This window comes from Marmota monax, unplaced genomic scaffold, assembly GCF_021218885.2.
Source record: "Marmota monax isolate L192 unplaced genomic scaffold, Marmota_monax_Labrador192_F-V1.1 WCK01_AAM20220418_F8-fsc00148, whole genome shotgun sequence".
In the NCBI taxonomy this organism is placed as follows: Eukaryota; Metazoa; Chordata; class Mammalia; order Rodentia; family Sciuridae; genus Marmota; species Marmota monax.
In genome coordinates this window covers 1,926,511-1,954,382 of record NW_026693034.1, presented here as the reverse complement: position 1 = coordinate 1,954,382, position 27,872 = coordinate 1,926,511, and the positions used below count along the sequence as shown (strand labels likewise).

The window sequence follows — 27,872 nt, the reverse complement described above, 5'->3', positions numbered from 1 at the left end:
ACTAGGCAAAGCAACTGCCTGTTACTGTTTTGTTTATTTATTTATTGTGGTGTGGGGGATCACCAGGGCCTCAGGCAGGCTGGCTGCCTGTATCCTCTACCACTGAGCCATTTTAACGGAACTTAAACATTTTCTCTTTCCAGGTTAATCTCACCCTACAGATGAAGATAATAGAGCAAGAAAAAGAAATTGAAGAACTAAAGAAACAGCTAAGCCTTCTTTCTCAAGACAGAGGTGTTAAGGATGACCTGCAAACCTGAGGCCACCCAAGCACCCAGGTCCCCTCCTGCCAGGCTCTGTCTCTCTTTCAAAGCGTAGCAGGCACAGGCCAGGCTCTAAGAGCCGGGTGGCTGCGTGGAAGGGAGAAAAGAAAAGATGGCATGTAAAATGGGAGCTTACCTGTCTAGCCTTAATTTAGGCTACATCAGTAATATGAAAGTGGACTTACTTCTTAGAATAAGCAACTGGAATGTAAACTTTCAATCTTCAGTAGGGTATAGATTGTATAATTCTTAATTGTATTTAGGAAACCTGTAGAAGACTTATTAAAGATATAAAAGTACCCCCAGCTGCCTTTTCCTTAAGTAGCTCTTTCATGATCTAAGCTTGCTCTAAATTAATTTTTCTTTCTTTTTTTTTGTGTGTGGTTCTGGGGATTGAACCCAGAGCCTCCTGCATGTCAAAGGCTCTACTACTGAGCCAGATCTCTAGCCCCTCTACCTTAAACCTGTTCTGCTCTTTCCCTCTTCTCTTTTACAGGCTTCTTTTCCTGAGTTTCCTACTTAAATATTTCTGCTCAGATTCTGAAACTAAAAACTTAAGCATCACTCAGTAATTCCTCTTTAAATTCTGCTTATTGGCCATCCAGTCCTCCTCCAGAAGGTTCTACTATAGAAATCCAAGGGTGCTCTCCCTTTTCCACTGCCCACGTGGAGGCCTGCATGCCAGCTGGATTGTCACATTCCAGCAGGTGCTACTCTCCCCAGCCCTGTGGCACTGCTGCTGAAGCTAGTTACCAGAAAGACACCTTATTGCATCACTCCTTGGCTCAAAACCACCTGCTGATTCTGGCTGCTTCTAAGGTGGAACTTCCGTTTTTCTGCACCATCTCCAACTTACCTCTCTTCTTGCACCTCCAACTCCGCATCATTCTATACACTTGCCCCAGAGAGTTTTGAATTTGCACCTAGGTGACCTGAGGACAGCAGTACCACCTTTCCTGCCTTTGCCCTGGCCTTCAGCTTCCCCAACAGCCTACATTCCTGAGGCAGTGATCTGATGTGCCTCCCACAGTTTGCAGTCCTCATGCATACTGCACACAGTTTTAATGAATTTTAAATAAAATGAAACCCGTAAGTTATGTGATGCTTTTATTGATATTTGAAAATTGTCCTAATATAAAGACTTTGATTCTAGTACAAGTCCCCTTATTGACAATAGGCATGAAGCAGCACCATTCTTAAAATGAAAATCCTTTAAAACCAGTTGTTGAAATTCACTTAAGGAGCTTGAGCGCAGCATTGAAGGGGGCCAGGTTTTCACATGATCTCAGCCACCGCTGCACGTTGGCTGGTGCCGTCACACTGCAGCCTCCGGTCTGCTGGAGCACAGACCACAGCACAACATCTGCCACGGTGAGCTCATTCCCAACCAGCCACGGGCTCTTCCCCAGAGCAGAGTTCATGGAGCGGAAAACAGCTGCTTTTTCTTTACTGCTCCCCTCTTTTAGCTGAAAAATAGCGATATCTACCCAGCTATCTATGAGGGTTGAGTTGATAGCATTATGCTTCTGGCCAAACAGAGAGAACAAGAAACGTGCAATGTTCCCTTCTCCTTCAATGGGGCACATTGTCTGGACACTGAACTTCATTTGAGTCTTGGGCACTGAAAGGGAGAAACACAACAGGCAGCATGTGAGTGGCAGCTGCTGAGGGAGGTACTTGTGCTGTCTGGAAGGGGGAAGTCACCAATAATCACAAACTTGCAAGGGGGGAAAGTATTTTCAAGAACATCACATTTTTCACACCTCCAAGAGCATTTAAATGCAAACTGTATGTTAAAAACATACCCAAGGGCTAGGGTTGTGGCTCAGTGGTAGAGCACTTGCCTAGCACATGTGAGGCACTGGGTTCCATCTTCAGCACCACAGAAAAATAAAGGTACTGTGTTCATATACAACTAAAAAATATATTAAAACAAACAAAACATACCCAAGTAGCCCTTCTGCTATTTGATTTTGACAATTTTCAAGCTGTAAGGACCTTATTAGACCATCTACCCCAACCTCTGTTGCCAAGGGATTTGGAAGTTGAGGACAGGAAACTGGGAGTCCTACAGCCTTAGACAGGGACTCTGCCCTCATAACTTCTCTACTCGTGGAGCTGAGGGCAGTGAAGTCATTACTGATGAAGGGCATTAACTCACCGCCCTCTTATAAACCTAAACAGGACACAGGTCAGTGACACACCCTTCAAGGGCCGTACGAAAAGTAAAGTGTCCCTGGCATAAGTTTTTTAGAAGGAGAGGGTCAACTATGTTGCTTCACCTCAGTTCTGCCTGGTTGGATAGATTCCACCTGGAACTGTCTCTCACTGAAAATCCTCACCACCTAGAGCAATGAGGGCATCCTGTGTCAAGATTCATCTCTGTTCCACTTCTAGAACTGCCCCAAGTTTTCTATATGGAGAGGATCTGACCCGATGACAAGCAGCTCCACTCTGCTGTAGTGTCCTGTCCCTTTGTGGCCTATCTATTCATATGTGAAGGTTAACTCTGTCCTCTACTCACCATTCTTCCAAATTAAAGTGAAGCCCAGCTGATACTCATGACGGGGCTGTTTCCTAGTCTGTTCCCCAAAGCACTTGAGAAGGTTCTCGGGCACACTCTTCACTGATGAATGTGTGTGCACAGTGGATAGCACCCTGTAGCTCTCACAGAGCAGCCTATGCAGCACAAGCAGGCAGAGAGGAGGGGAGGCAGGGTTTGCGTTGATCACGATGTCTTTCAGTGCTCCATAGTCCTAGGAGAGAGACCAGAACAACACAGCCATCCAGAGCATGTGCCAGGGGATATTGCCAGGATTACTGAACTGAATCCCTGGCTCCCACAAAGGAGGTACTGTTAGGATCCCACCTTACGGCCAGGAAAACTTGAGTCCTGGTGAGGCAAGTAACTTCTAAAAGGATACTGAGCTCAGAAGTGGAGGCTGGATGTGGCTGACTCCATGTCTTAAGCTCTCCACTGCTGGCTCCCCATGATTAGAAAGTAGACTTTACTGTCAAATACAAAACAACATTGGGGATGACATTTCTGTCTGTCCTTTTTTATCTCTGAGATAAAACCAAGTTAAAAACAATCAATGTGTAATTCCTCCAGCTACCAATCTTAACAATGACCACACATAGGGTTTCTATACCAATTTGTGTTCATCAAGGTGTTTCAATGAAGTGCCCCTTGAAAAAGGGTCTTGGCTCCAGAGGTCACTGCCGAAGAGGGGAGAAGACATTCTGCATCCTTAGTGCTGACCAAAGTGCCAAGGCTTGCAGCCTTTTTATTTACTTATTTTGTCCTGGGGACTGAATGCTTTCAGGGAAACTTTACCACTGAGCTACATCCCCAGCCCTTTTTGTTTTTTATTTTGAGACAGGGTCTCACTAGGCTTTACTAAGTTGCTGTGGCTGGCCTTGAATTTGTGATCCCCCTGTCTTGACTTCCCAAATGGCTGGGATTATAGGCACATACCACTGAACACAGCTATACCTACAGTCATTTTTTAGAGGTTGACATTCTTATTTCTATGCTTTTGCTCTTAATAACAAACACAATTCATGTAGACAATCATAACCTGATTCCTTGACCTTTTGCACACAGCCTGCCACGTTGGATTGATGTCCTTCACGCCAAGCTAAACAGAACACTTTGCAGTTCCCCAAAAAGATCACATTACTCGATGCTGTGCCTTCAGAGGTATCAAAATGCCACACACTGAGAAATCACTGTTCTGTTGTGCTGGGGGCCTGGTCAGGACTCCTTTAGAAGTCAGTACAGAATGGGTGGGCAGAGGAATAGATACAGTAGGGAATTTTGGGACAAACCCTTTGAACCCTCAATTAAATACCAGTTTTTTTTTTTTTAGTTGTAGTTGGACACAATATCTTTATTTATTTTTATGTGGTGCTGAGGATCAAACTCAGTGCCTCACAGGTGCCAGTTGGGTGCTCTACCACTGATCTACAGCCCCAGCCCTAAATACCAGCTTTTAATAAGACATTCTTTGCTTAGCAGATTATTCCCCTAAATTAGCTGAAACCTATAAACTTCAATCATGAAAGCTGGCTGACAAGGAATATTCTAACACAGCAAACTGAATTTGAAGAAAATATGCAGGAAACAGAATGTGGGACCAGCTTTCAGTAATGTATCTCAAAAGGATTGGTGAGATACACGTGCCTGGGCAGCCAATGCTTCTCTCAAAACGTTAAGGCTGCCACTACTGAGCCTCTGAGAAGACTCATAAATAAGTGGAGACCTGTACTTCAGGACTCTAAGGCTGGTAAACAGACCTTGGACCCTCAGGAAACTGTAACTTGTCTCTCTCTGCCTACTGCTCCTCCCATTCTCCCCAGGGTCTGAGAAATTAAGAAGGAACTTTGGAGCTTGCGTTGGCTTCACTCTTGCCTTCTAAACCTGTTCTGTGCCAAGGTACAATTATTTAGAGAAAAAAAGAACATGCTCCTTGCTCTACCTTTGAGAACTAGAAAGCAAGGCAAAAATCACACTGGCATGATTTTTCTGGCACAAACAACTATCCAACACATACACTGTCACTCAGCTTTCAAAATGAACCTACCTTTCCAAGCACTGAATTCAAATCTAATGCATTGGTTGTTAAAGTAGTGGGCTCATCAGCTTGCATGATGTTTGTCACATCCATGTCTGCATCTGGTGTGTGAATCATCTTGGAGAGACCATCGACTGCAGCTTTCAACTCATACAAACGTTTTAAAATATCATCTTGGCGGGACTCAAGAGCTTGCAGAGAGGGGTCAGATGCTTCCTAAACAAACCAACATCCACACAGTTGGCCTACATTTGATCACTTGTTTTACTTTGTCCCATGCACTCGCCACTCTTTAAAAGCCATTACAATGAATCAGCAAAATCATTTCATCCCCCAACCCTCCCATCTAACAGGTTCTCCAAATAGATCCACAAATGCTCTAAAATAAGGGAGAAACATTGTGACTTAAAGTCACTTTGAAATTGTCTGATTCCTATTTCAGGTAATTTTGTCCAAGAATAGAGAAGGGTAGAAAATGAACACAAATCACTTTATAATTTTGGGGGGTAGGGGTACCAGGGATTGAACTCAGGGACACTTGACCACTGAGCCACATCCCCAGCCCTATTTTGTGTATGTATGTATGTGTGTGTGTGTGTATGTGTGTGTGTGTATGTATATATATATATATATATATATATATATACATACATATATATAATTATTATTATTTAGAGACAGGGTCTCACTGAGTTGCTCATTGCCTCGAGTTTGCTGTGACTGGCTTTGAACTCACAATCCTCCTGCCTCAGCTTCTGAGCTGCTGGGATTGTAGGCACCTGGCTAATGGTTTTTTGAGACTCATTCTCACCATGTTGCCCAGGCTGGCCCTAAACTCCTGGGCTCAAGCAATTTAGCTGCCTTAGCCTCCCACTGCACCCAACACTCTCTATTCTTAATAATAAAGTAATTAAAAATACTTACATTAGTTAACAAAGAGTGGAAGGGAACAATGAGACTAACTTAATAATTTACACTGACAGAAGGGAAAAGGGAGCACAGACAGAATTTAAGAAGACTCCTTCAGCAGGGTGTGAATTTTTTTTTTTTTTTGGTTAGACACAATACCTTTATTTAATTTATTTATTTTCATATGGTGCTGAGGATCGAACCCAAGGCCTTGGGCATGCTAGGCGAGCGCTCTACCGCTGAGCCACAACCCTAGCTCCATTCCTGGCCCTTTTTTATTTTGAGACAGAGCCTCATTAAGTTGCTGAGGTTGGCCTCAAACTTGTGATTCTCCTGTCTCAGCTTCCCAAGTCATTGGGATTATAGGCATGTGCCACCACACCCAGCAGCATTCTTTTTACACAGTACACTGTCTGGTACACAGAAAATAACCAATAATATTCGCTGAGAAATATGTCCTACAGATGTACTTTAAAAGGCAATAACAAGTAACCTCCCCACAATCATATCATACAACCTGTTGACAGATTTGTGAGTTCTCACAACAGATAATCCATTTTGAGTTGAGCAAACAAATAAATTCAGCATCAGGAAAATGCTCATATTAGATAGAATAATCAAAAAAGTGGCAGTGACTTTGAGTTTATTATAATTAAATACTCGTGATACAATGGGAGTGGAGGAGTATTTGCTTACATTTGTGTGCAGCCAAGTTCAATTTTCTTAGGAACATCTGCTCCCCCACCAGTCATACCTCCCTCTCTCTTATATCTAACTTGTCACCAGGTGCTGCTGCTAGTTTTACCTCCCAAATATTTCTGGAATCCTCTGGCTTTTAGGATTGCCTCTACCATCACCACCCAAGGCCAGGCCACCATTTTTTTCACCTGGCCCAATTTCCTTACTGGTCACATAGCACCCATTCTGATCTGCTGCTCCAATTCATTCCTTAAAATACTAATTAGTTTTAAAAACAAATTTGGACCTTGTCACCATTTCCCCTGTGGTGACAAGTTGAATTGCTTAGACTCTTAAAATAAAAGTAAAGTCTTTAACATGGCTTAAAAAATACCTTGTATTATCTAGAATCTTGGTGTCTCCGACACAATTCTCTCCCTTATTCTGCACTTAAACCACACCATTATAAGTTTCTAAAACACCAGGCTCCCTTCTACCACAGGATCTTCACACATGCTGTTCCCTCCATCTGCAATACTTTCTCCTCTGTGGTCTGATTAACTTCTACTTATGCTTGCACTTAATAAGCACTATCTCATTTCTCCTTGCTTGTTGCTCTTAAGATTTTAGACATCAAAGGAATTTAAGTCCACTGACTTCTAGATAGAATAAATAATAATAAAGGGTGCCACTTAAATAATTAAGTGCTGGCTGGAAGTGAGTTTGAATGCAAGATGCAACAGGTAGGACTAGCCCCTGGATAACATCCTGTTATGTGAAGACGCTCCCCCTGAGTAACATTTCCAATCTCTTGTAACCAACCCATACACAGTTTTGCTCATTTCTACTTACCCAGTAGGGCCAAAGAAGAGCAACTAAATTAAAAACTCAGTCAACCCACTCTGGGAATGTCTGAAGTAAGAACTGTACATGTGACATGGTCTGTGATTTCTGAGCCCCAGCACAGGTTGACCTAGCCCTTCTTGATCTAAATAATGCCAAAATGCTCAAGATCTGCAAGATCTGCTTTATCTCATGGATTTCTTCCAGTGCTGGTCTTAGTTTTCCTTGTTGAGGTGAGAGATTGTGACTTGGTACTCATTTGTTTTATCTCATATGTATTTAGAAGCAACTGCTTCTTTGTGTTACTCTCATTTGCTCTAGATATGCTTGGTTTCTAATTATTTGTATATCTATATTAACATGTGCTAAGGGATTTGCCAGAGCTGCAGGACTGTGTGTTTTCTGTCATAAATTCATAGATTAAAGCCCAAAGGAATTCAGGCAGCAGATTTAAATGAACAAAATTTGGGTCTCAAATAAGAGATGACAGACAGGCATTGTGACACACACCTGTAATCCCAGTGACTTGGGAGGCTGAGGCAGGAGGATCACAAGTTCAAGGCTAGCCTCAGCAACTTAATGTGACCCTGTTTCACAAAATAAAAAATAAAAAAATAAAAAAGGGCTGAGGATGTAGCTTACTAATAAAATACCCCTGGTTTTAATCCCCAGTCCCCCCCCCCCAAAAAAAAAAAAAAAAAAGGTATGACATCCCTCTCCAGGTTTTTTTTTATGGTTCTCTTGGATTGTGCAATTGAAGGGGCCATGTCTCCGTGGCAGTCTCTAGTTGAAGGACCACTGAACCATATCTGTCATTTTTGGCTTAGCTCTGTAGTGAAACGATTATTAATGTCCTTGGGTTTCAAACTAACATTCCTTCCAATCTAGGTAGAAAGTCATTACGACAAAGTGAAGGATAATACACAATGGGAAAACTGACACAAAAATCTATTTACTCACCTCCTGTCAGAATGGACAGAATGTTTTTGCTACTAGAAATCCAGATATGCATTTGCAATCGATAAAAGAGTGAAAATACTTATAAGATAGGCAATCAAAATGGCCAAGAAAACATGGAAAGGCATTCAATTTACTTAAAGTTGGAGAAATCCAAACTACAACTACCTTAGGACACCTACATTAAGATGACTTCATTAGACTCCCATCAGCTTGGTGAAGAGTGCAAACATGAAGAATTCTCCAAGGCTAGTAAAAGGATAAACTGGTATAACCACTTTGGAAAGCCATTTATCCAGTAAAGTAGAAGACTGATCTGCCCACTGGGCCAATGATCCCATTTCTTAGTTTATATCCTGTGTCAGGTAATGAATAAGACTATTCGCTGCAGGATTATTCAGAATAGCTGAAAAATGGAAAACAACCCAGTGCCCACGAGCAGCAGGAAGAAAAATAATGGTGGTATAGACACTCAGTGGAACATCACACTGCAGAGAAGACAAACACTTCACTGTTGCAGTAAAATTACACTTAAAAATCACGTCTACAAAAGAAAGGCAGTCACAACAGAAAGATACTGTATGCCTCACTTACAGCAAGACTATATTGTAGGGCGGGGGTTGTGGCTCAGTGCTAGAGCGCTTGCCTAGCACATGTTAGGCACTGGGTTCGATCCTCAGCACCACGTAATAAATAAACAGTTATTTTAAAAAGTTTTAAAAAAAACTATATTGTATAGGGATGTATACTTAGCATGCAAAACAGCAGGGACAAGCAAGACATTACTACCATCAGTCAGGACTTTTGGAGGAAAGTTGTAAATGGGAAGGTGGGGCGCTGATAATGCGTGTCAAACTGGGGTGGTGGTGACTTTGAAGTTCGCTAATTCTTTAAATGAGTATTTACGTATTAGCCACTTTTCTGTGGGTAAAATTTCATAATAAAAATGCTTAAGAAGTCTTATGCCAAAAAAGTAGAGAAAAGATAGATCTTTTAAGAGATATAATTTAGGATGACTCGAAGACCGGGCGGTGAGCGGGGCCAGAGTGGGGCTGGCAGCCGGGTCCAGCGCCCAGTTTGTCCCAGATAGGTGGGTCCTGGCCAGGTCCGGCGGGTCCGGGCCGACGCAGCACCTGCGCACTGGAGAGGTGGAGGGGGATGCGGGGTGCGGCCCAGCCGCAGCGCCTGCGCACTGGGCAGGGGCCGCGCACTCCTACCTGCACGTGGCCCGCCTCGGGCGCGGGGCTGCCGGTCCTACAGTGCACGTTGGGGAGCCGGTACATGCAGGTGGGAAGCTCTACACGCAGCGGTGCGCCGCCCCCGTGATAGGGCTTTACCTGGTACATCGGCATGGCGGGAACCAAAGGAAGGAAGGTGGCGAGCGTGGGACACGAACGCTAAAAAACCGTCTGGGGTCACGACGAACTACGGCTACCTTCTTTCTGACCCTGCTTGAGGCGTTCGGGAAAACGTAGTCCGTGAGTTCTAATTGGTTCAGGCGTTCTGGACGTCACTTCTCGACCTTTGATATAACGAATCCACGAGAAGGAGTTCTGGGAAGCGTTCGCTGCCCCGCCCGGAAGGGGTGGGACTTGGCACCAAAGTCCACCAATGGGCAGCCGGGAAACTCGGCCAGAGTCAGAACAGCAGCGGGAACTCTCAGTCCTGGAAGCGAGTCGTGTTCAGGGTCCATGGAAGGACTTGAGGGTCCCAGGTGAGCGGGACTCACGGTCTTCTAGGGGGGCCACCTTTGTGGAGCCCCACGGCGTCCCAGCCCCCGAAAAGGACAGGAAATGGCCTAGGCACGCGGCGAGCACGGCCCGGAGCGGCGTTCGAGGTTCGCCCCGGCCGGGTTCTCAGTGAAGGTGTTCTGTGAGGCCAGACGCCAGTTCCTGATCCCGGGCTGCGGGTGGGGAGTCGGCGCCTGAGTGTGATAGATTTGGCTCGCGCTGGGCGGGCCTCCCCAAATGCTGTCACTAGAAGGCGGACCTGAGTCTGGGACACGCAATCCACCTAGACTGAATTAATTTCCGTTTTTACCTGGTGTCTGTCTGACTCTAATTGGGGATAGGATTAGCTCATAGCGCATGTTAATTTGCATGGCCTTTGAGTATTTGATTTCTGGCTGGCAAGTTACACCGTATTACATGTAGCGAGTCTGATGTCGGCACAGTTGCATTCAATGTCAACGCACATTCGCAGTTTGTATTTAAATGTTATGCCTCACCCGACCCCCACCTCACATTGAGTACCTGAAATGGACCTTCAGCCTATGATGTATTGCCAAATAAACTGATTTTTTAGAGATAACTTTCCATTTTCTGCGAGGTCATCTGCAGTTGCACATTGTAAAGTTAAGTGAGATTCTTTGCAAGGTAGAAGGGGGAGTTAATTGGTTTATTTATTCTGTTTTAGTATTTGTTGAAGGTCTGTTAGGTATGTTTCAGATGCTGTGGAAAATACAAAGATTTTTCTCCTGGGAGGCTCCTGTGTTCTATTTTATCCAACCGATGAGTTGAACCATTTGTTGAAAATGTCTACATATTAATGAAGATATGGAATACTTTTTTTTGTGTGTGTGTGGATGAGAAGGAGTTGGCCTGGAAGGGGGTGAGGCACTTTAGAGAGAAGACTCCAAACAGAGCAAAAGATCTAAAAGAGGTTGTCCATTACAGGAACTGCTTGTTTACTGTGACTAAAATGTAGGGACTTGATGGAGGGAGAAGGATGGGAGAGAATGAGAAAATAAGGTAGATTGGGATCCAGTCATGGTTAATTTTAAATTTCATATAATAGGCAGTAAAGCACTAGTAAATTTTTAAAAATTATCTGACCAGATTTGTGACTTCAAAAATAATAGGTGGTAGTATGGAGAATGGATTAGAGACCAAATAGTTGTAAAACTCTGAAAGCAAATACAGGAAGGACTTTGAGGATCTTTGCCAAGGCATAGCTGGCAGCTTGGATTTGGATTGGGGTTTCGAAGGCAGCTATGGGAATAGTGAGACAACTGGCACTCCAGTTTCTGAGATGGTTTTGGCATAAACATTGTTTATTCCCACCATACTTTGAGTTTTTCAAATTGTATGGGCAATATTGCTTTTGCTTTTCAAGAAAGATCTCTTTGTAAAAGATTATTGACCTGTAGCTTGAGGAATATATGTTTCCTACATGTAGTTTCATGTATAATTTAATTTAATTCTCTATTGAATGTGAAGCATCTATTCAAAAGTATTTTTGGCAGATGTTTAAGGATGATAGAACATTTGTGTTTGTGAATATAATAAATGAATATGTTCATATAATAAATGAATGGGTTAGGTCCATTAAATAACTGATCAGTCATTTCCCACAGTTAATATCAGAGTGAAAATGCATTACTTGATTTGTTTGAATACTTGTTTTGTTTCTTATAACTGTTTTCTTTAGTATGGAACTTGCTAAAGCCATCAAACCTATTGACCGGAAGTCAGTTCATCAGATTTGTTCTGGGCAGGTAGTACTGAATCTCAGCACTGCTGTGAAAGAATTGGTAGAAAATAGTGTGGATGCTGGTGCTACTAATATTGGTAAGTTTAGGAAAGTGTTAAGCCTCAAGAAATAATCAGTTTATATAATTTCATTAAAGAACCATTTGTTACTGTAATAAAACCATGAAGTGTTAATATACCAATGAATTACTATTTTAATGTTAAAGTTACCATTTATTGTACTAGCACTATGTGGTAAGAATAATAATAATGGTTAAGTTTTACCATATTCTTACTACGTGCCAGGCTGGCATTGTGCTAAGAATTATACATGGAATATTTCATTTAATATACAGAATAACTGTGAGTTAGATGTTATTATCTCCATTATATTGGTGAGGAATTAAGGCATAGGAACTTACATTTTTTTAGATTATAAAGCTAGTAAAATATGACCTAGGAAGTCTTGATTCAGAGCCTGTTCTCTTTAATGACTTATGTTAAAATCATTCCTTTTGAAAGAAAAAAAATTTAAAAATTATTGAATCTTGGCCAGTAAAAAGCCCAAAAGGACTTTAAAAAAATAAAATATACAAAATGACAGTAGTATGTTTAAATTTATGGTTATAACTTAAATTTGTATCATATATTGCAAATATTAATACATAAAAGCTTTTCAGCATGGATCAATCTTGAGAAATAAATATTTTAAACTTTTTAGATCTAAGGCTTAAAGACTATGGAATGGATCTCATTGAAGTTTCAGACAATGGATGTGGGGTAGAAGAAGAAAATTTTGAAGGCCTTGGTAAGTTGAATATATGATATAATTGGGCCAAATGTCTCAGAATTTTGAATAACACTGTCTTAGGAAACACATCTTTTTAAAACCAGTCATTGTGTATATTTAATTATCCTTGAGACATCTTACCTTTCACTCTTTTTTTCAGCTCTGAAACATCACACTTCTAAGATTCAGGAGTTCGCTGACCTCACTCAGGTTGAAACTTTTGGCTTTCGGGGGGAAGCTCTGAGCTCACTTTGTGCACTGAGGTGATAACAGCATTTTTATCCATTAACTTGACCCTTATACAAATTCTTTTGAAAATTGATAAGTATGATTAGAATCATTATTAGAATCACTATTATTAGAATCATTATACTGATTGATGGAACTGATTTTTGATGGAACCCAGTACCTCATGGTTGCTAGCAAAGTGCTGTACTGCTGAACTACAGCCCCAGCCCTTATTTACTCTTTCCTATCAGAAAGTCTCAATCTCTAACTTCTGAATTTTTATCTGACAGTCTAAATGATAATCTTTTGAAACTTGAGCAATAAATGATGAAATGAAACAAACAGTATTGTAAAAAACATTGTTGTCCATTTTAAAGCAGTAGTTTCTCAATTTTAAAGTAATGCTGAAGCTGGGTAAGTAGCTCAGTGGTAGAGTGCTTGCCTAGCATGGGTGGGGCCTTGGGTTCAATTTCCAGCAAAAACAAACAAACAGAAAACACAGGTAATAAATTATAGGGATCACTGGTTTTGATTTACTTTCAATTTTTAGGAAAAGATTTAACCAAAACACTTATTTATTCTAAAATTCTAAAGATTCTATTCTATCTAAAAGATTCTATTTTTATTTGTTCTAAGATTTTAAAACATTGTAATTATTTATACATTTGAATTTTAATATCTTTTGGATTATTTTACCAAATTTTTTTAGAACAGTAGTAACAAAACTGAAAAATATTTGTGACTAAATTTTGACATCATGTGTTGTTTTTGCACTTCAGCCTAAAAAAACTAAATCAACGCTTTTATCAAAACAGCATTTATAGAACTCTCTCAGTATGTCAAACCTTAGATTTTATAATTCTTTACCCATTTAAACTCTCTTGAATATCTCAGAGGGATCATCAAGGAAAGAAAATATATCAAGTAGTGTTGTGTTTAACCTTTGTGATCTCTAACTATACAGCCATGCCTGCTGTTTTCTTACAGTAATGTAACTATTTCTACCTGCCACACATCTGCAAAAATTGGGACTCGATTGGTGTTTGATCATAATGGGAAAATTGTCCAGAAAACCCCCTACCCACGACCCAGAGGGACGTCAGTCTGTGTGCAGCAATTATTTTATACGCTACCTGTGCGCCATAAGGAATTTCAAAGGAATATTAAAAAGGTGTGGTAAATTCATAACTCCAATCTTCAGTAGTATCAATAGTATAATGCACATGAGTAAAAGATTTTTTTTCTTTTTTATGGTGCTAGGAATTGAACTCAGGGCCTTGTGCATGCAAGGCAAGCACTTTACCAACTGAGCTCTATCCTCAGCCCAAATATTTAATCAAGATGTTTACTCTTCAATTAATTCTCATTCCTTAATTTTTTAAGAAATGGGTCTTTTAAAAAATAATATTTTTTGATTCTGTCTGTATTGGGGGTGTGTGTGTGTGTGTGTGTGTGTGTGTGTGTGTTTAATTTGTTTAATTTTCCTTATCAAAGACTTCCTAAGCTGGGCTGGGGCTGTAGCTCAGTGATAGTGCGATTGCCTAGCATGCATGAGGCACTGGGTTCAATCCTCAGCACCACATAAAAATAAACAAATAAAATAAAGGCATTCTGTCCATCTACAACTATAAAAAAAAAAAAATCCAAAAAAAAAAAAAAAGACTTCCTAGCTACTAAGAAGGCTGAGGCAGGAGGATCATAAGTGTAAGGCCTGTCTGGGTAACTTAATGAGATCCTGTCTCAAACTAAAATGAAAAGGTCTAAAAGTATAGCTGACTGGTAGAGGTCTTACCTACTATGTGTGAGGACCTGGGTTCAATCGTCAGTACTGCAAAAAGAGAAAGAAAAGAAACTAAACTTTGAATGATTTACCCTTCTTTTTGCAAATAATCAATAAATAGTGTTTATTAGATATTCTAGAAATGGGTCTTTTAAAAAATAATATTTTTGATTCTGTCTGTATTGTGTGTGTGTGTGTGTTTATGTGTGTGTGTAGCTGGGTGTAGACCCCAGGCTCTTGCATATGCTAAGCAGTTCCTCTACCACTGAGCTGTAACCCCAGCTTCCATCTTCATTTTTTTGGGGGGGAGTACCAAGGATTGAATACAGGAGCACTTTACCACTGAGCCATATCCCCAGCCCTTTTTTGAATTTTATTTAAAGACAGGGTCTCACTGAGTTGCTTAGGGCCTTGCTAAGTTGCAGAGGCTGGCTTTAAACTTGCCATCCTCTTGGCTCAGCCTCTTGAGCTGCTGGAATTAAAGGTGTGTGTAACCATACCTAGATCCCATCTTCATTTTAAAGTAAGATTATTTCTCTTGATTTCCTGAAAAATAAATTATTTTGAATTTGAATGCAAATGGATGGCAAAATGCTATTTTGTATTTCAAAAGCAGATTATGAAATTGTCTTTGTATAAGTACAGTTTTGAATAAATGAAACAACTGACCTAAATATGTGTTGCAAAAAGGCTGGAAGAGTGGACATTTGAATGTTTGAGAGGTTATCATTGGATGTGAGATCTTGTGCATTTTGCTGTCCTGTTGCTTTTCTCTTTGATATACATGCACATATTTTTGGTGCTGGGGATTGAACAGAAGGGTGCTTTACCACTGAGTTACATCCCCAGCTCTTTTTATTTTTTATTTTGAGACTGGGTCTCAATAATTGCTGGTACTGACCTTGAACTTGGAATCCTCCTCCCTCAGTCTCCTGAGTAGCTGGCAACACAGGTGTGCACCACTGTGCTGGCTATATTTCTGTTTGTTTGTTTTTTTTAACCTTTATTTTACTTACTTATTTTTATGTGGTGCTGAGGATCAAACCCAGTGCCTCACATGTGCTAGGCAAGTGCTCTACCACTGACCTACAACTCCAGCCCCTGTATATGTATTTTTTTTTTTTTTTGAGAGAGAGAATTTTAATATTTATTTATTTTTTTTTTAGTTTTTGGCAGACACAACATCTTTGTTTGTATGTGGTGCTGAGGATCGAACCCGGGCCGCACGCGTGCCAGGCGAGCGCGCTACCGCTTGAGCCACATCCCCAGCCCTGTATATGTATTTTTAATAATAACAAAAAGTTGCTTAAGTCTGTATAGTTAAAAACTTTCTTTACTTATACAGTAATTTGTGCTAATTTTAACTTTATTAAATTTTACAAAAATAGAGAAAATTTTATTTACATCTGATGGTAAAAAATAATCAGTGCCTCAGAAAAATAAAGGAACATAGAACTTATACTTGATAGAGATGACCATTATTAACAGTCTGTATGTTTTTTTCAAATGCTCTTTAATTTCATATGTATATAAGTATTAGAAAAATTTTCAAGATACATTAATGTAATGAAAACAAGAAATACAGAAAGGATATCCTTTATATAATCGAGAATTATATGTGGTAAATAGTTGAAATTATGTCTGCTTACCCCTTAGAATTTGGTTTATATTCTTTAGACTATAAGGTATCTGTGTGTGAAGCTTTTATACATGTGTTTAGATATTTTTGAAACAATTGTATCTCCTATAAACTGTTGTGCCTGATTTTTCACTCAGCATATTGTTATTTTTGGGTCAGCACACTATCTTATGCTTTTATCATTTCTCCACAATGCAGATATACCATAATTTAAAAAAAAAAATTTTTTTTTTGGTACTAGGGATTTAACCTTGAACCCAGGGGCTCTTAACCACTGAGTCACATCCCCAGCCCCCCTCCCTTTTTTAAATAAAAAAAATATATAAAATTTTTAAAATTGTTTTTTGGGTGGTACTAGGTATTGAACCCAACCGTGCTCCACCGTTGAGCTTTATTTATCCTCCGACCTTTTTAAAAATATTTTTGAGACAGAGTCTCTCTAAGTTGTCCAGACTGGCTTAAAACTTGAAATCCTTCTGCCTCAGCCTCTTGAATCTCTGGGATTACAGGTGTGTGCTCCCACACCTCGTTAAGGATAAGATAAAGCAAGAATAACAAAACAGGATAAATTTCTAGGGGAGGGATTACAAGGTCAAATTGAACGTGCATCTGTAAGTACGAGGACAGTGCAGAGGAGCTGAAGCCTGAGCTTCCTTTTACAGGACACAGTTGAATTGGATGTTTTAACTTGGGCCATGTTATTCTTGTAAGGTAAACATAATGTTTAGTCTTGTGTTTGTGTTTTTTTACACAGGAGTATGCCAAAATGGTCCAGGTCTTACATGCATACTGCATCATTTCAGCAGGTGTCCGTATAAGTTGCACCAATCAAGTTGGACAAGGAAAGCGACAGCCTGTGGTATGCACCAGTGGAAGCTCCAGCATAAAGGAAAATATTGGCTCTGTGTTTGGGCAGAAGCAGGTAATGGTGGCCAGTTACTTAAGAACATTTTATTGCTATAGAGATTATGACAGGGTTGTCATCCTTTCTAATAGAGCATAAGTCCAAGAACTGAGTTTTTAAGATATGTATTGTAAAAAAAATGTTTTTTAGAGCTGAAAAATTTTGTTATTATTCCAGAAATGAAATACCATATCCTTATTTCTCTCTGAAAAAGCTTAGAGTGGTCAGTGTGGTGATTATAAATATAGAAACTCAAGTGTGTTTCATCTTTGTAGTTAAAACATGTTTTTTTTAACCATTTTTTAGAATAGGTGGACACAATATCTGTATTTTTATTTTTCACTTTTTATTTTTTAATTTTATGTGGTACTGAGGATCGAACCCAGTGCCGCATGCATGTTAGGCAAGCACTCTACCTCTAAGCCACAAACCCAGCCCAAAACAGTCAGGTTTTTAGTAGCACTGCAAAACAGTTATTGGGATTCTTTGAATTTTTATGTGTTCTTAATGTGAATAGCTTAACTGGAAAAGAAAACACATTTTATCTTCTCTGAAGTTTGGACCATTCTGTCTTTATTAGGAAATAACCGTTACTCTTGGTTTCTTTCAGTTGCAAAACCTCATTCCTTTCGTTCAGCTGCCCCCTAGTGACTCTGTCTGTGAAGAATATGGTCTGAGCTGTTCCGATGCTCTACATAATTTGTTTTAGTAAGTAGATTGTTGCCAGGAAAACTACAACCACACACTTTTTCCTGAGGGTGGTTTTTTTTTGTTTTTTAACCTTTTTAAATAGAGATGTTAAAGCTTGTAGTATTTTTATGCCCTTATTAAAACCATGGACAGTTTCACTGTTGAGAAAGGGGGTTTATATAAAAATTACTTAAATCAAACAGTATTCTAGGTAAATGGCACATTTCAAGGGGTTCCTATTGAATTAGTCTTTGTTAAGGCTCTTTAGTTGGAATAATATTTAAATTATTTTATCTATAATGTTTGACTTTTTGAGAATCTGGTCTTATTTATATTATAAAGCATCCTTATTTTTAGTTTGTGAAAAATGTACACTTCCATAAGTAGGAATGGCCCTGGCAAAGTCCATATTGCTTACTCCTCGTCCACTTGTCTTTGGCTTATGCCTGAAAGTGCAAAAAGAAAAAAGAAAAAAAGAAAAATTGAAAATTGATTTCTTTATGTTAAGTGATTTTTCTTATAGAAATGCAGATATCCCTGGGTGGACCTCATATAGAATAAGCACTTCATCAATCCCTTAGTAGAGATAAGTTTGCTGACAACAGATTTTAAAAGGAGAGGGAATGTGGGTAGAGATTCTGAAAACAAATAGGTAGACTCCATTGACAAGCTGGTGGGGATAGTGCAAAGGTCTTGAGAATGTGTTTGGAGTGAGGCCCACTCCTGACATGGAGGCCCAGACTTCCTAGGGAAGGTGAAAAGAGAGCTGAGGAGGTTAGCAGTGCACCCACTACATTATCTGAGATGGACTTTAGTCTGTGGAAGTTTAGGGCACTTCAGAATTTCTGGGCTCTTTTTGTGATTCTTGGATAAAGGAGAGATGCACTGGAATAGAAGTAGGAATACTCATCAGCAGGTCACCAGGTGTCCCATTGTTATTTGATTTTAACTGCATACTTTGTGCTAAATGTTTTAACACTTAGCTTAGCTTTGGAACCTGCCCTTACATATTATCCTTGATAGTATCTCAGGCTTCATCGCAGGCTGTGCACATGGTGTTGGCAGGAGCTCAACTGACAGACAATTTTTCTTCATCAATCGGCGGCCCTGTGACCCAGCAAAGGTATTTACAAAATTTTTATATTAATTTATTCTTTTTTTTAGTTGTAGATGGACACAATATCTTCATTTTATGTATTTATTTTTATTTGGTGCTGAAAATTGAACCCAGTGCCTCATGTATACGAGGCAAGCACTCTACCACTGAGCTACACCTCAGCCCCATGTATTAATTTATTCTAATGCCTTTGAGTTTTTTTATTTATTATTTCATGATATAGGTAATTTACATGGAACTTGGGACCAACTGAGAAATTTGGCTTTAAAATTATTTTAAGCATTTATGAAAGTCTACTCTGCAGTTGTTTCAATTGTGTGTATATATATGTATACACACAAGCATAAATAGATAAGCACATATTAATTACCTGTATGTTTATTATCATAAAAGCTATCACTTTTTGAAGAAAATAAACGTTTCAGAACATTTTCTGTCATCTAGACTTTTCAGCATAGATTGACTACATGCATATGTTTCTATCTATATTTTCTCTTCCTTCTGCCATTTTCTAGGAAAATAAGGGCCCAGATTTTCCTCTGCCTCACACTGAAACTGATCATCTTGATATGGTTACATAGGTTTTTAGTGGTTCAGTTTTGACTTTTCTATCTTCAGCAACATAGTACCTTAGTAATATTTTCTATTTTTCCAGTGACAGATTAAAATTTACTTGTACCTACCACATGTGGTTCACTTTCTATCTTTTTTTTTTTGGTAATGGGGATTGAACTCAGGGGCGCTCAGCCACTGAGCCACATCCCCAGCTCTGTTTTATAATTTATTTAGAGTCAGGGTCTTGCTCAACACCTTGCTGTGCTGAGGCTGGATTACAGGTGTGCGCCACTGCGCCTAGCTTCTGCCTGTTTTTAGTTAGTGCAATTTCCATGGTTTAATCTCTAATGCCATTAGGTAATCTGATCATGATGTCCTGTATATATGTGTCTTTAGTACATTTGAAAGTGCTTTTGAACATTTAAACTGCACTTGAGTTTTATTAAAATTTCTTGAAGAGCATCTTCAGATTGGAAAAGGATTCAATTTCAGGAGTCTATGATTAAAAAATATCTCTTTGAGGGACATGATAACACTTTTGAGTGATTTTGATTGTGGGATAGTTCTATAGGCATGCACGTGTGTGTGCACACACACAGACACACAGACACACACACATATACACGTTATATAGGTTGGCAGTTGTGTGTTCTTGTAGTCCCAGCTAACTTGGGAGGCTCAGGAGTAGGATTGCTTGGAAGAGTCTTACCAAACTGTATACTTTAAATATGTGCAGGTTTTTGCATACCAGTATTACCTTATTCATTTAATAATGCTTTAACAAAAATGTACCCTTTTAGAGATAACTTAGACTAGCATGTTGTTAACAACAGTGGGAGAAGGGAGCAATTATTGTTTTCTCATTTTTGTTTTTATACAGGTTTCCAGACTTGTGAACGAGGTCTACCATATATATAATCGGCATCAATATCCATTTGTTGTTCTTAACATTTCTGTTGATTCAGGTACGTTTCACTGAGATTTCAATAAAATGGGAGACTTATTCCTAAAAGAAGAAAATGAAGTTTGTAAAGCTCTGACTTGACTGGAAAGAGAACAATTTATGGTGATAAAATTTTGAGTTTTATAGACCTTCCTGCTTTCTACTTGAAACACACAGGCATAATTGTGTTATTAGGAAAATTTGACTTTTTAATATCAATAAAGGGAGGAAGTAGACTAAAATGTTCTCTCTGATTTTGAAAATAACTAATTAATTTTATCATCTAGGTATTTTTCTTTGATTGTTAAAAATTCTGGTTTATTGCCATCTGGAATTCCAGGCATGTGCCACTGTGCTCAGCAGTTTTTTTTATTTTTTGATATATTCAAGTTGTTCAATTTTAAGAAATTTCAAATGCTATATTTTAGAATCATTGTATGATTGTTTCCATAAGATACATTTCTTGAAGTGGAATTACTGGGTCAGTGAATATGATCATTTTAAGGCTTTTTGCTGTGTTGAATTCAAGGCATGCTGTGTCAATTTATACATCTGCCAACAATACTAGGTATTATAATTTTTAAACTAAATTCAGTAGGGGATAAAATATTGAAGCTTGCATTTTTCTCATACATTACATTTTCTTTTCTTCTTCTTTTCTTTTTTTTTTTTTTTTTTGGCAGTGCAGGAGATTGAACCCAGGGGTGCTCTACCATTTATTCATATCCCCAGACCTTTTTATTTTTTATTTTGAGATAGGGTTTTGCTAAATTGCCCAGCTGGCTTTGAACTTGTGATTCTCCTGCCTCAGCCTCTGAAATCTTTGGGATTATAGGGGTACACCACTGCTTGTGGTCTTATATATTCTTATGTGTTTATTTGTACTTTTTCTTTTACAGTTTACCCATTCAAATCCTTATATATTTTGTCTATTTGAAAAATTGTTCATGTTTTTCTTGTTTGTTTGAAAAAACTAATTTTATAATTTCTTATTTATTTTTGACACTAGGTATTAAATTCAGGGCCTTGCACACACTGGGCAAATGCTTTATCACTGAGCTACATTCAAAGCTCTAATTTATGAATATTAACCTGGATACCATAATACTTTTTTTTTTTTAGTTGTAGGTGGCCACAATACCTTGATTTATTTACTCTTATGTGGTGCTGAGGATCAAAACCCAGTGCCTCACATGTGCTAATCAAGTGCTGTACTACTGAGCCTCAACCCCAGCCCCCATAATACTTTTTTTTTTTTTTAACATTTTTTAGTTCTAGTTGGACACAATACCTTTATTTTATTTATTTATTTTTATGTGGTTCTGAGGATCAAACCCAGGGCCTCACACATGCTAAGTGAGTGCTTTCCTGCTGAGCCACAACCCCCACCCCCTCCATAATACTTTTTAACATTGTAACATTTTGTAGAAGGTTGTTGAAGGATGAGGATAATTTAGAATATCAAAGAGAACTAATTAAAGTTAAAATGAGACAATTACTAAATCTAGCAAAATAAACACAAAAGATTTAATCATAACACTATGTAGCTCACCAGAAGCAGACTTTACAGAGTCATTAAATTGAAAATAGTGATATGCTTAATCAAAAGTTGAAATGTAATTAAGAGAAGTATGGTTATAAGTAGCTAGACTTCTTATAGTAAGATATATACCAGTTAGGTTGGACTAAGTATTCAGTAGTAACAACTTCAAATCAAATGGCGTGTCTAAGAGAAATTTTTGTCTTACTAACACATTTCTCACTTGGGTCATCAGATGTTCTCCATCTGGTCATTCAGGGATTCAGTCAGAGGCTCCACCAACTTATAACTACACCATCTGAACATAGGCAGAGAGTGACAGGACAGAGTAGAGGAGCATGCATGAGCTTTACATTTTTTACTGTCTTAACTTAGAAGTGATGCTCTTCATTTCCTCTTATATTTTACTGTCCAGAAATAGTCACATGACCCTGTTTAACTTAGCCAGACTGGGCTAAGCAGTACAGTCTTTCATGTGTTCTGAAGGGGAAGGAGACTGGAAATATTCACCAGAGGAAGTTTTTAAAACCCTGTAAGATGAATGAATATTTAAGACAGCATTATATGCATTTTTAAAATGTGAAAGTAAGTGCCAGAACATGTTGAAGAGCTAAAGCAAAAGTGAAAAAGTTTGAAATGTTACTTATAGTGAGGCAAGCAGGTAACCAGCACAGGCTGAGATGCAGGTCACAGAACAAAAGATTGAATGGGTCAATTGAAAGCTTTGTATCATTGTTTGACTTTTCAAACTATTTCCATAATTGGTTTTATTAATTGTATACATTTTATTTTTTAAGTTGCTTGAAAAATGAAGACTATGACAAACATTCTCAGTAACTCCAACAGAGTTAGATGACTAGTCAGCATTTTGCAGAAAACCTCTCTTGATTGGGTGTCTAATTGCTTCTGAGTCCCAAGAATTGATTTGCTTCGAGAATGTAGGTGTTGTCTTACAGCCTTTTCCTCAGACTGCAATTCTTTCTTGCTCATTTGACCTTACACTCCTCAATACCAAGATTGTTCTTCAAGCAGCCCACATTGGTTTTTCTGATTCCACTGGCATCCTTATGCAACCATTAGCAGGACTGGACTCCCTAGGCACAGGGCTATAGGGCCCTACCCCTTGTGTTTCTTCCTGCCTATTGCCAGGCTCAATGCAATTGGAGTCTTGAACTCAACTGATTTTTCCCTCTTCCTCCCTGTGTTGTTTTTAGTAAGTTGTACTTTTGGTAAGAATAAGTGAATGGAGTAGTAGATGGACAAATTACTATAATTAAAGATGAATTAAAACATAATTGATGTGTTTTGTTTTTTTTTTTTTGGTCTTAGAATGTGTTGATATCAATGTAACTCCAGATAAAAGGCAAATTTTACTACAAGAAGAGAAGCTTTTGTTGGCAGTTTTAAAGACCTCTTTGATAGGAATGTTTGACAGTGATGTAAACAAACTTAATGTCAATCAGCAGCCACTGTTGGATATTGAAGGTAAGAAAAATGCAGTGACAGAATAGCTTCTAAAGCTTCTAGCTATTGTGAGATTTGCTTTTTTTAAAAAAAATTTTATTTATTTATTTGTATGTGGTGCTAAGAATCAAACCCAGTGCCTCATGCATGCTAGGAGAACACTCTACCCCTGAGCCACAATCCCAGCCCAAGATTTACTTTTTATTTTATTTTTTTAAAGTTGACCTTTATTTATTTTGTTTATTTATATGTGGTGCTGAGAATCAAACCCAGTGGCCTCACGCATGGGAGACAAGCACTCTACCACTGAGCTACAACCCCAGCCTGTGAGACTTGCTTTTTTCCTTCAGGTGAAACAAAATCTCTTTAGAGGATATATCACCCTAGAAAGTGTATAGCTGTAGGCTTAGGGTAATCTGTTACAAAGAGACGAGGGGTGAGCACCTTTAGCCCTCCCATGGGTGTTTAGTGATGTCTTTCTTGATCCATAGTACCACTCTCGTTTTTCTAATCATCAGCAGATGACACAAGATTTACATTGAGCAGAAGTCTGCCTTTATTATAGATTCTTAAGTCTCTTGACATTTCTTTTACTATATATTTTTGAGTTAAGTTCTTAGCACTCACCCTGGAGATTATAATTAGCATAGCAATTGAATTCAGAGTAACCATAATTTAATTTCAATAATATCCAGATTTATCTGGTGCCTACCACCAGATTTATCATTTTTGTTTTGTATGGTTATCTTTTAAATCACATAGTAGAAAAAGGATACAAATAAAAAATACATTTATTCTTTCTCTTATATTTACCTTCCTTTATAGTTTACCTTTATTAGTGCTCTTAATTTCCTCATGTGGATTTGAGTTTCTGTCTGTTGTCCTTTTGTTTCATCTTGAAAGACTCCCTTTAGATTTCCTGTAAGGCAGATCTATACTAATGATTTTTTTTAGTCTTAATATCGTCTCTTTTTTCTTTTTTGGGGTTGGGGGGGTGGGGGTGTAGAGGATACTAGGGATTGGACCCAGGGATGTTTTACTACTGAGCTACATTCCCCAGCCATTTTCAATTTTTTTAAATACCTTTATTTTATTTACGTATATAGTGCTGAGGATCAAACCCAGTGCCACATGCATGCAAGGCAAGTGCTCTATCACTGAGTCACAACCCCAGCCCCTCAATTTTTTTTATTTTGAGTCAGGGTCTTGCTATGTTGCTAAGAGTCTTGCTGAATTGCCAGGCTGACCTTAAACTTGTGTTCCTCCCACCTCAGGCTCCTGAGTTGTTGAGATTACAGGCATGTGCCACCAATCCTGGTGAGCCATCATTTCATCCAATAGTCTTTTTGCCTCTTTGTTTCTCTCTCTCCTGGGATACCTACTTTGTGTACATTGGTGTGTTTGATGGTCTCCAGAGGGTCTCAGAGTCTCAGTTCATTTTCCTTTATTCTTTCTGTTCTAACTAGATGACCTCAGTTAACCCACCAATATTGCTGATGTCTCTGCCTGATGAAATCTTCTATTGAGCTTTTCTGGGGAATTTTTTATTTCAGTGGTTATGCTTTTCAATTCCAGACTTCTTTTTAAAAATTTCTATCAGGCCCACCTACTTTTCAGCCTGTCCACTGGAGACTCTGAGGCACATTTATATTGTGCAGAGGCATGGACTTTTTTTTTATAGTCCTTCCAGATTTCTCTGCTTTCCTTTCCTCTCTTCCCTCTACATCCCATCTGGAAATGTCAATAAAGACATATGCCACTTTGAAAAAATAATAATAATAATTTCTATCAGGGGGCTGAAACAGGAGGTTCACAAGTTCAAAGCCAGCCTCAGCAATGTAGTGAGACTCTAAGTAACTTAGACCCTTTCTCAAAATAAAAACCAAAAAGGGCTGGGATATAGCTCGGTGGTAGAGTGCCTGTGGGTTCAACCCCCAGTACAAAAAAAAAGAATTTTTTTCTGTCTAATGATAATCTTATTTGGCAGGACATTATTTTTATAGTTTGGGGTGTGTGTGTGTGTGTGTTGTGAGAGAGAGAGATTGAGAGACTGGAGATTGAACCTTGGGATGCTCTACCACTGAGCTACACCCCTAGCATTTTTTATTTTTATCACTAAGTTGCCCACGCTGGGCTGGAACTTGAAATCTTCCTGCCTCAGCCACCCAAGTTCCGGGGATTACTGGCATGTGCCACAATATCTGACTTTCTTTGATTCTTTACATATGGTTTCCTTTGGTTCTTTGAACCATTTATACTGGTGCTGATTTAAGCCAGGAGTGGTGATGCATGCCTATAATCCCAGAGGCTCGGGAGGATGAGGCAGGAGGATCTTGAGTTCAAAGCCAACTTCAGCAATGGTGAGGCACTAAGCAACTCAGTGAGACCCTGTCTCTAAATAAAATACAAAATAGCGCTGGGATGTGGCTCAGTGGTTGAATGCCCCTGAGTTCAATCCCTAATACCCTCCTTCTCCCAAAATAGCTGATTTAAAATCTTTGTCTAGTTAAGTCCCTAGATAAGCTTCTTCAGGAATAGTTTTATTGACCATCTTTTTTCCTTTACATGAGTTATACTTCCTTGCTTTTTTTTTTTTTTTTCCCACAGAAAAGTGAACATTTTAAGTAATAGAATATATGGTAACTCAAAATCAAATTTTTTCCCCTCCCTAGCATTTGTTTTTGTTGCTTTTTGTTGTTTGTTTGTTCATTTAACTGGAAAAAAAAATCTCTGTGAAACCTGTGTTTTTTGGTTATGTGTAGCCATGAAGTCTCTGATTTTGTCTCAGACTATGATTTTAAGCAATTATCTTGAATAAGGTTTGACCATGACTCTCAAGGAAGGCCCTTTTTGTGCTGGGTGAACTGAGTCCACACAAATATAGACAGCCTTGCAGATGGGGTGCTCCAGAAACTACCAGACAGGTCAAGTTATTGTATGTCTCTAGGACGTGAAATTTTGACAGACCATCTTGTTTTGTCTGGTGGCTGCTAGGCCTCTGTAGTTGTACTATGAGCTCAGTCTATTGGTTTTCAAGGCTATTTTAAGACTGCGAAGGAGGGACTGGGGCTAGACCCAGTTCAGTGGCCTTAGAGCTTACTGTTTTTATGGAGATCTGACCATTTTTCTTGAATAAATACTCTCCAGTTGTTGTAAGTCTTACATTAATTCCCTCCTGAGTTCTGAAAAAGTTGATTCTGACCTTTTTTTTTTTTTTTTTTTTTTTGCCAGTTTTCTTATTCCTTTTAAGGAGGAGGGTCTCTTTGGAGGTCCTCACTCTGCCATTTTCCCTGAGGTCATCCCATGTAGTCTTCATTGAGTGTCACATTGAAGTGAGAGTTGTCACAAAGGTGATCTGATCTCTGTCATGTTGTGCTCAATCATTATTTTACTACTTGGTCATATGTTGTCATCCATTTGTCAGAATAAAATGTTTTCGTTTTTATTCAGTCAAACCATAAACACTGGATGACCTGTGGGAGGTGCCAAAGTTGAACCCCAGCTTCCTTCCTTGGCAGAGGGAGGAGTTGACCTTTCCTGTCTGGTGGCCAGACCACTCTATCTTAGTTAAGTTCATAAGCCAGTTTTCCCCTGATCCCTATGTCTGAATGTGAAGGGATAGAAGTGGAAGACCATAATTGTGTCCTTGGTGGGGGAAAAGGCCAGAGAATTACTGCAAGACTGGAACTAGTCTTAGTAGGAAGCTACAAGGTGACAGGTGCTCATTTCATGCTGCCAGTGGGAGAAAAATGCTCTGCGATGAGTCTGAGACTGGAAGAAGCTCTAAAGGGAGGTGCTGAGAACAGCAAAACTATGGCCTTCTCGGGTCTTTCCTAGACAAGCAGGCGGCCTTGTAGGTCCGCAGGTTTAAGGGGAGCAGGATGCAGAGTAGGAACAGAGAGACTGCTCTCTGTCCTCACATTTCCCAATACCCTGAAGGCAGAAAGAGGTTGATTTGGAAAATGGTTGGGTGGGCTTTTGTAGAGTGCCACAGAGTACAATTGGGAGAATCCGAGAATATGGTAGGGGGCCTGAGGCTCCTGATGGTCTGGTGAGCCAGTGGGTGGTGGGAGAAGAACACTGAATGCCAGTATTGGTGTGGCGAGGCGGCTGACTTATATCTGGAAGACTCAGGATTTTCCTGACTATTGTTTTCATGGGAGAGTGGGGATATCACTCTGCTTGTGAAACACTGAGGAGGGTTGTTGGCAGCACATGCCTCTGATGGAAGGGCTAACTGGTGACTGAGCTCTTTCCAGACCTAGCTGGAGAGGCCACCTCATAATAGACCATTTAGAACCACTGTATTGGGAGGCATAGCGACCTCAGTGCCTGTCTTTTAGCTATTCTGTTGAAGTGGAACAGTGACACAGAAACAGACATTGTATGTATGGCTTAAATGTCATAGCCCTGAGATCGAGAAAGAGCTCCCACAAACCACCCTTGTGCCCCTTTTCCTACACTAACCACCAGTAGTAAATTATTTTCTGACTTGCAGCAGCATTAGTTTAATTTGCTTTTAATT

At 39.2% G+C, this 27,872-nt stretch overlaps 3 protein-coding genes across 7 annotated transcripts in view; 2 read left to right on the top strand and 1 right to left on the bottom strand.

Annotated features, from left to right (window-relative positions):
- Positions 1–1,360, top strand: part of Eif2ak1 (eukaryotic translation initiation factor 2 alpha kinase 1) — a 37,915-nt gene extending 36,555 nt beyond the window's left edge. For all 3 annotated transcript variants that reach the window (XM_046453708.2, XM_058582442.1, XM_058582443.1), the window contains one exon: positions 144–1,360. In XM_046453708.2, coding sequence (XP_046309664.1) covers positions 144–260 — 117 coding nt within the window. In that variant the 3' untranslated portion in view covers positions 261–1,360. The remainder of the gene's footprint in view (positions 1–143) is intronic.
- Aimp2 (aminoacyl tRNA synthetase complex interacting multifunctional protein 2) lies at positions 1,354–9,721 on the bottom strand. Of its 3 annotated transcripts, none has more exons than XM_046453711.2 (4): positions 9,445–9,721; positions 4,850–5,056; positions 2,788–3,019; positions 1,354–1,884 (listed from the first exon to the last, which is right to left on the bottom strand). In XM_046453711.2, the coding sequence occupies exons 1-4, from the start codon at positions 9,577–9,579 to the stop codon at positions 1,496–1,498; spliced, it is 963 nt and encodes a 320-aa protein (XP_046309667.1). In that variant the 5' UTR covers positions 9,580–9,721; the 3' UTR covers positions 1,354–1,495. The 3 variants fall into 3 exon arrangements, with proteins under 3 accessions (XP_046309667.1, XP_046309668.1, XP_058438427.1); XM_046453712.2 differs by having other exon boundaries at positions 9,565–9,721; XM_058582444.1 differs by lacking the exon at positions 9,445–9,721 and adding an exon at positions 7,781–7,851.
- Pms2 (PMS1 homolog 2, mismatch repair system component) overlaps positions 9,684–27,872 on the top strand; it is a 30,528-nt gene continuing 12,339 nt past the window's right edge. The window contains exons 1-10 of the mRNA XM_046453706.2: positions 9,684–9,941; positions 11,657–11,796; positions 12,419–12,505; positions 12,648–12,750; positions 13,703–13,886; positions 16,889–17,056; positions 17,649–17,746; positions 18,752–18,851; positions 20,281–20,365; positions 23,213–23,368. Coding sequence (XP_046309662.1) covers positions 9,919–9,941; positions 11,657–11,796; positions 12,419–12,505; positions 12,648–12,750; positions 13,703–13,886; positions 16,889–17,056; positions 17,649–17,746; positions 18,752–18,851; positions 20,281–20,365; positions 23,213–23,368 — 1,144 coding nt within the window. The 5' untranslated portion in view covers positions 9,684–9,918. The remainder of the gene's footprint in view (positions 9,942–11,656; positions 11,797–12,418; positions 12,506–12,647; positions 12,751–13,702; positions 13,887–16,888; positions 17,057–17,648; positions 17,747–18,751; positions 18,852–20,280; positions 20,366–23,212; positions 23,369–27,872) is intronic.

What these genes read in the sequence shown, in the direction of transcription:
- Aimp2 (XM_046453711.2), bottom strand. Translation starts at nt 9,579, where the DNA reads ATGCCGATGTACCAGGTAAAGCCCTATCACGGGGGCGGCGCACCGCTG. An exon ending in CCGAGGCGGGCCACGTGCAG is followed by an intron (nt 5,057 to 9,444) that starts GTAGGAGTGCGC and finishes TGGTTTGTTTAG; the next exon opens with GAAGCATCTGACCCCTCTCT. An exon ending in TGAATTCAGTGCTTGGAAAG is followed by an intron (nt 3,020 to 4,849) that starts GTAGGTTCATTT and finishes TCTCTCTCCTAG; the next exon opens with GACTATGGAGCACTGAAAGA.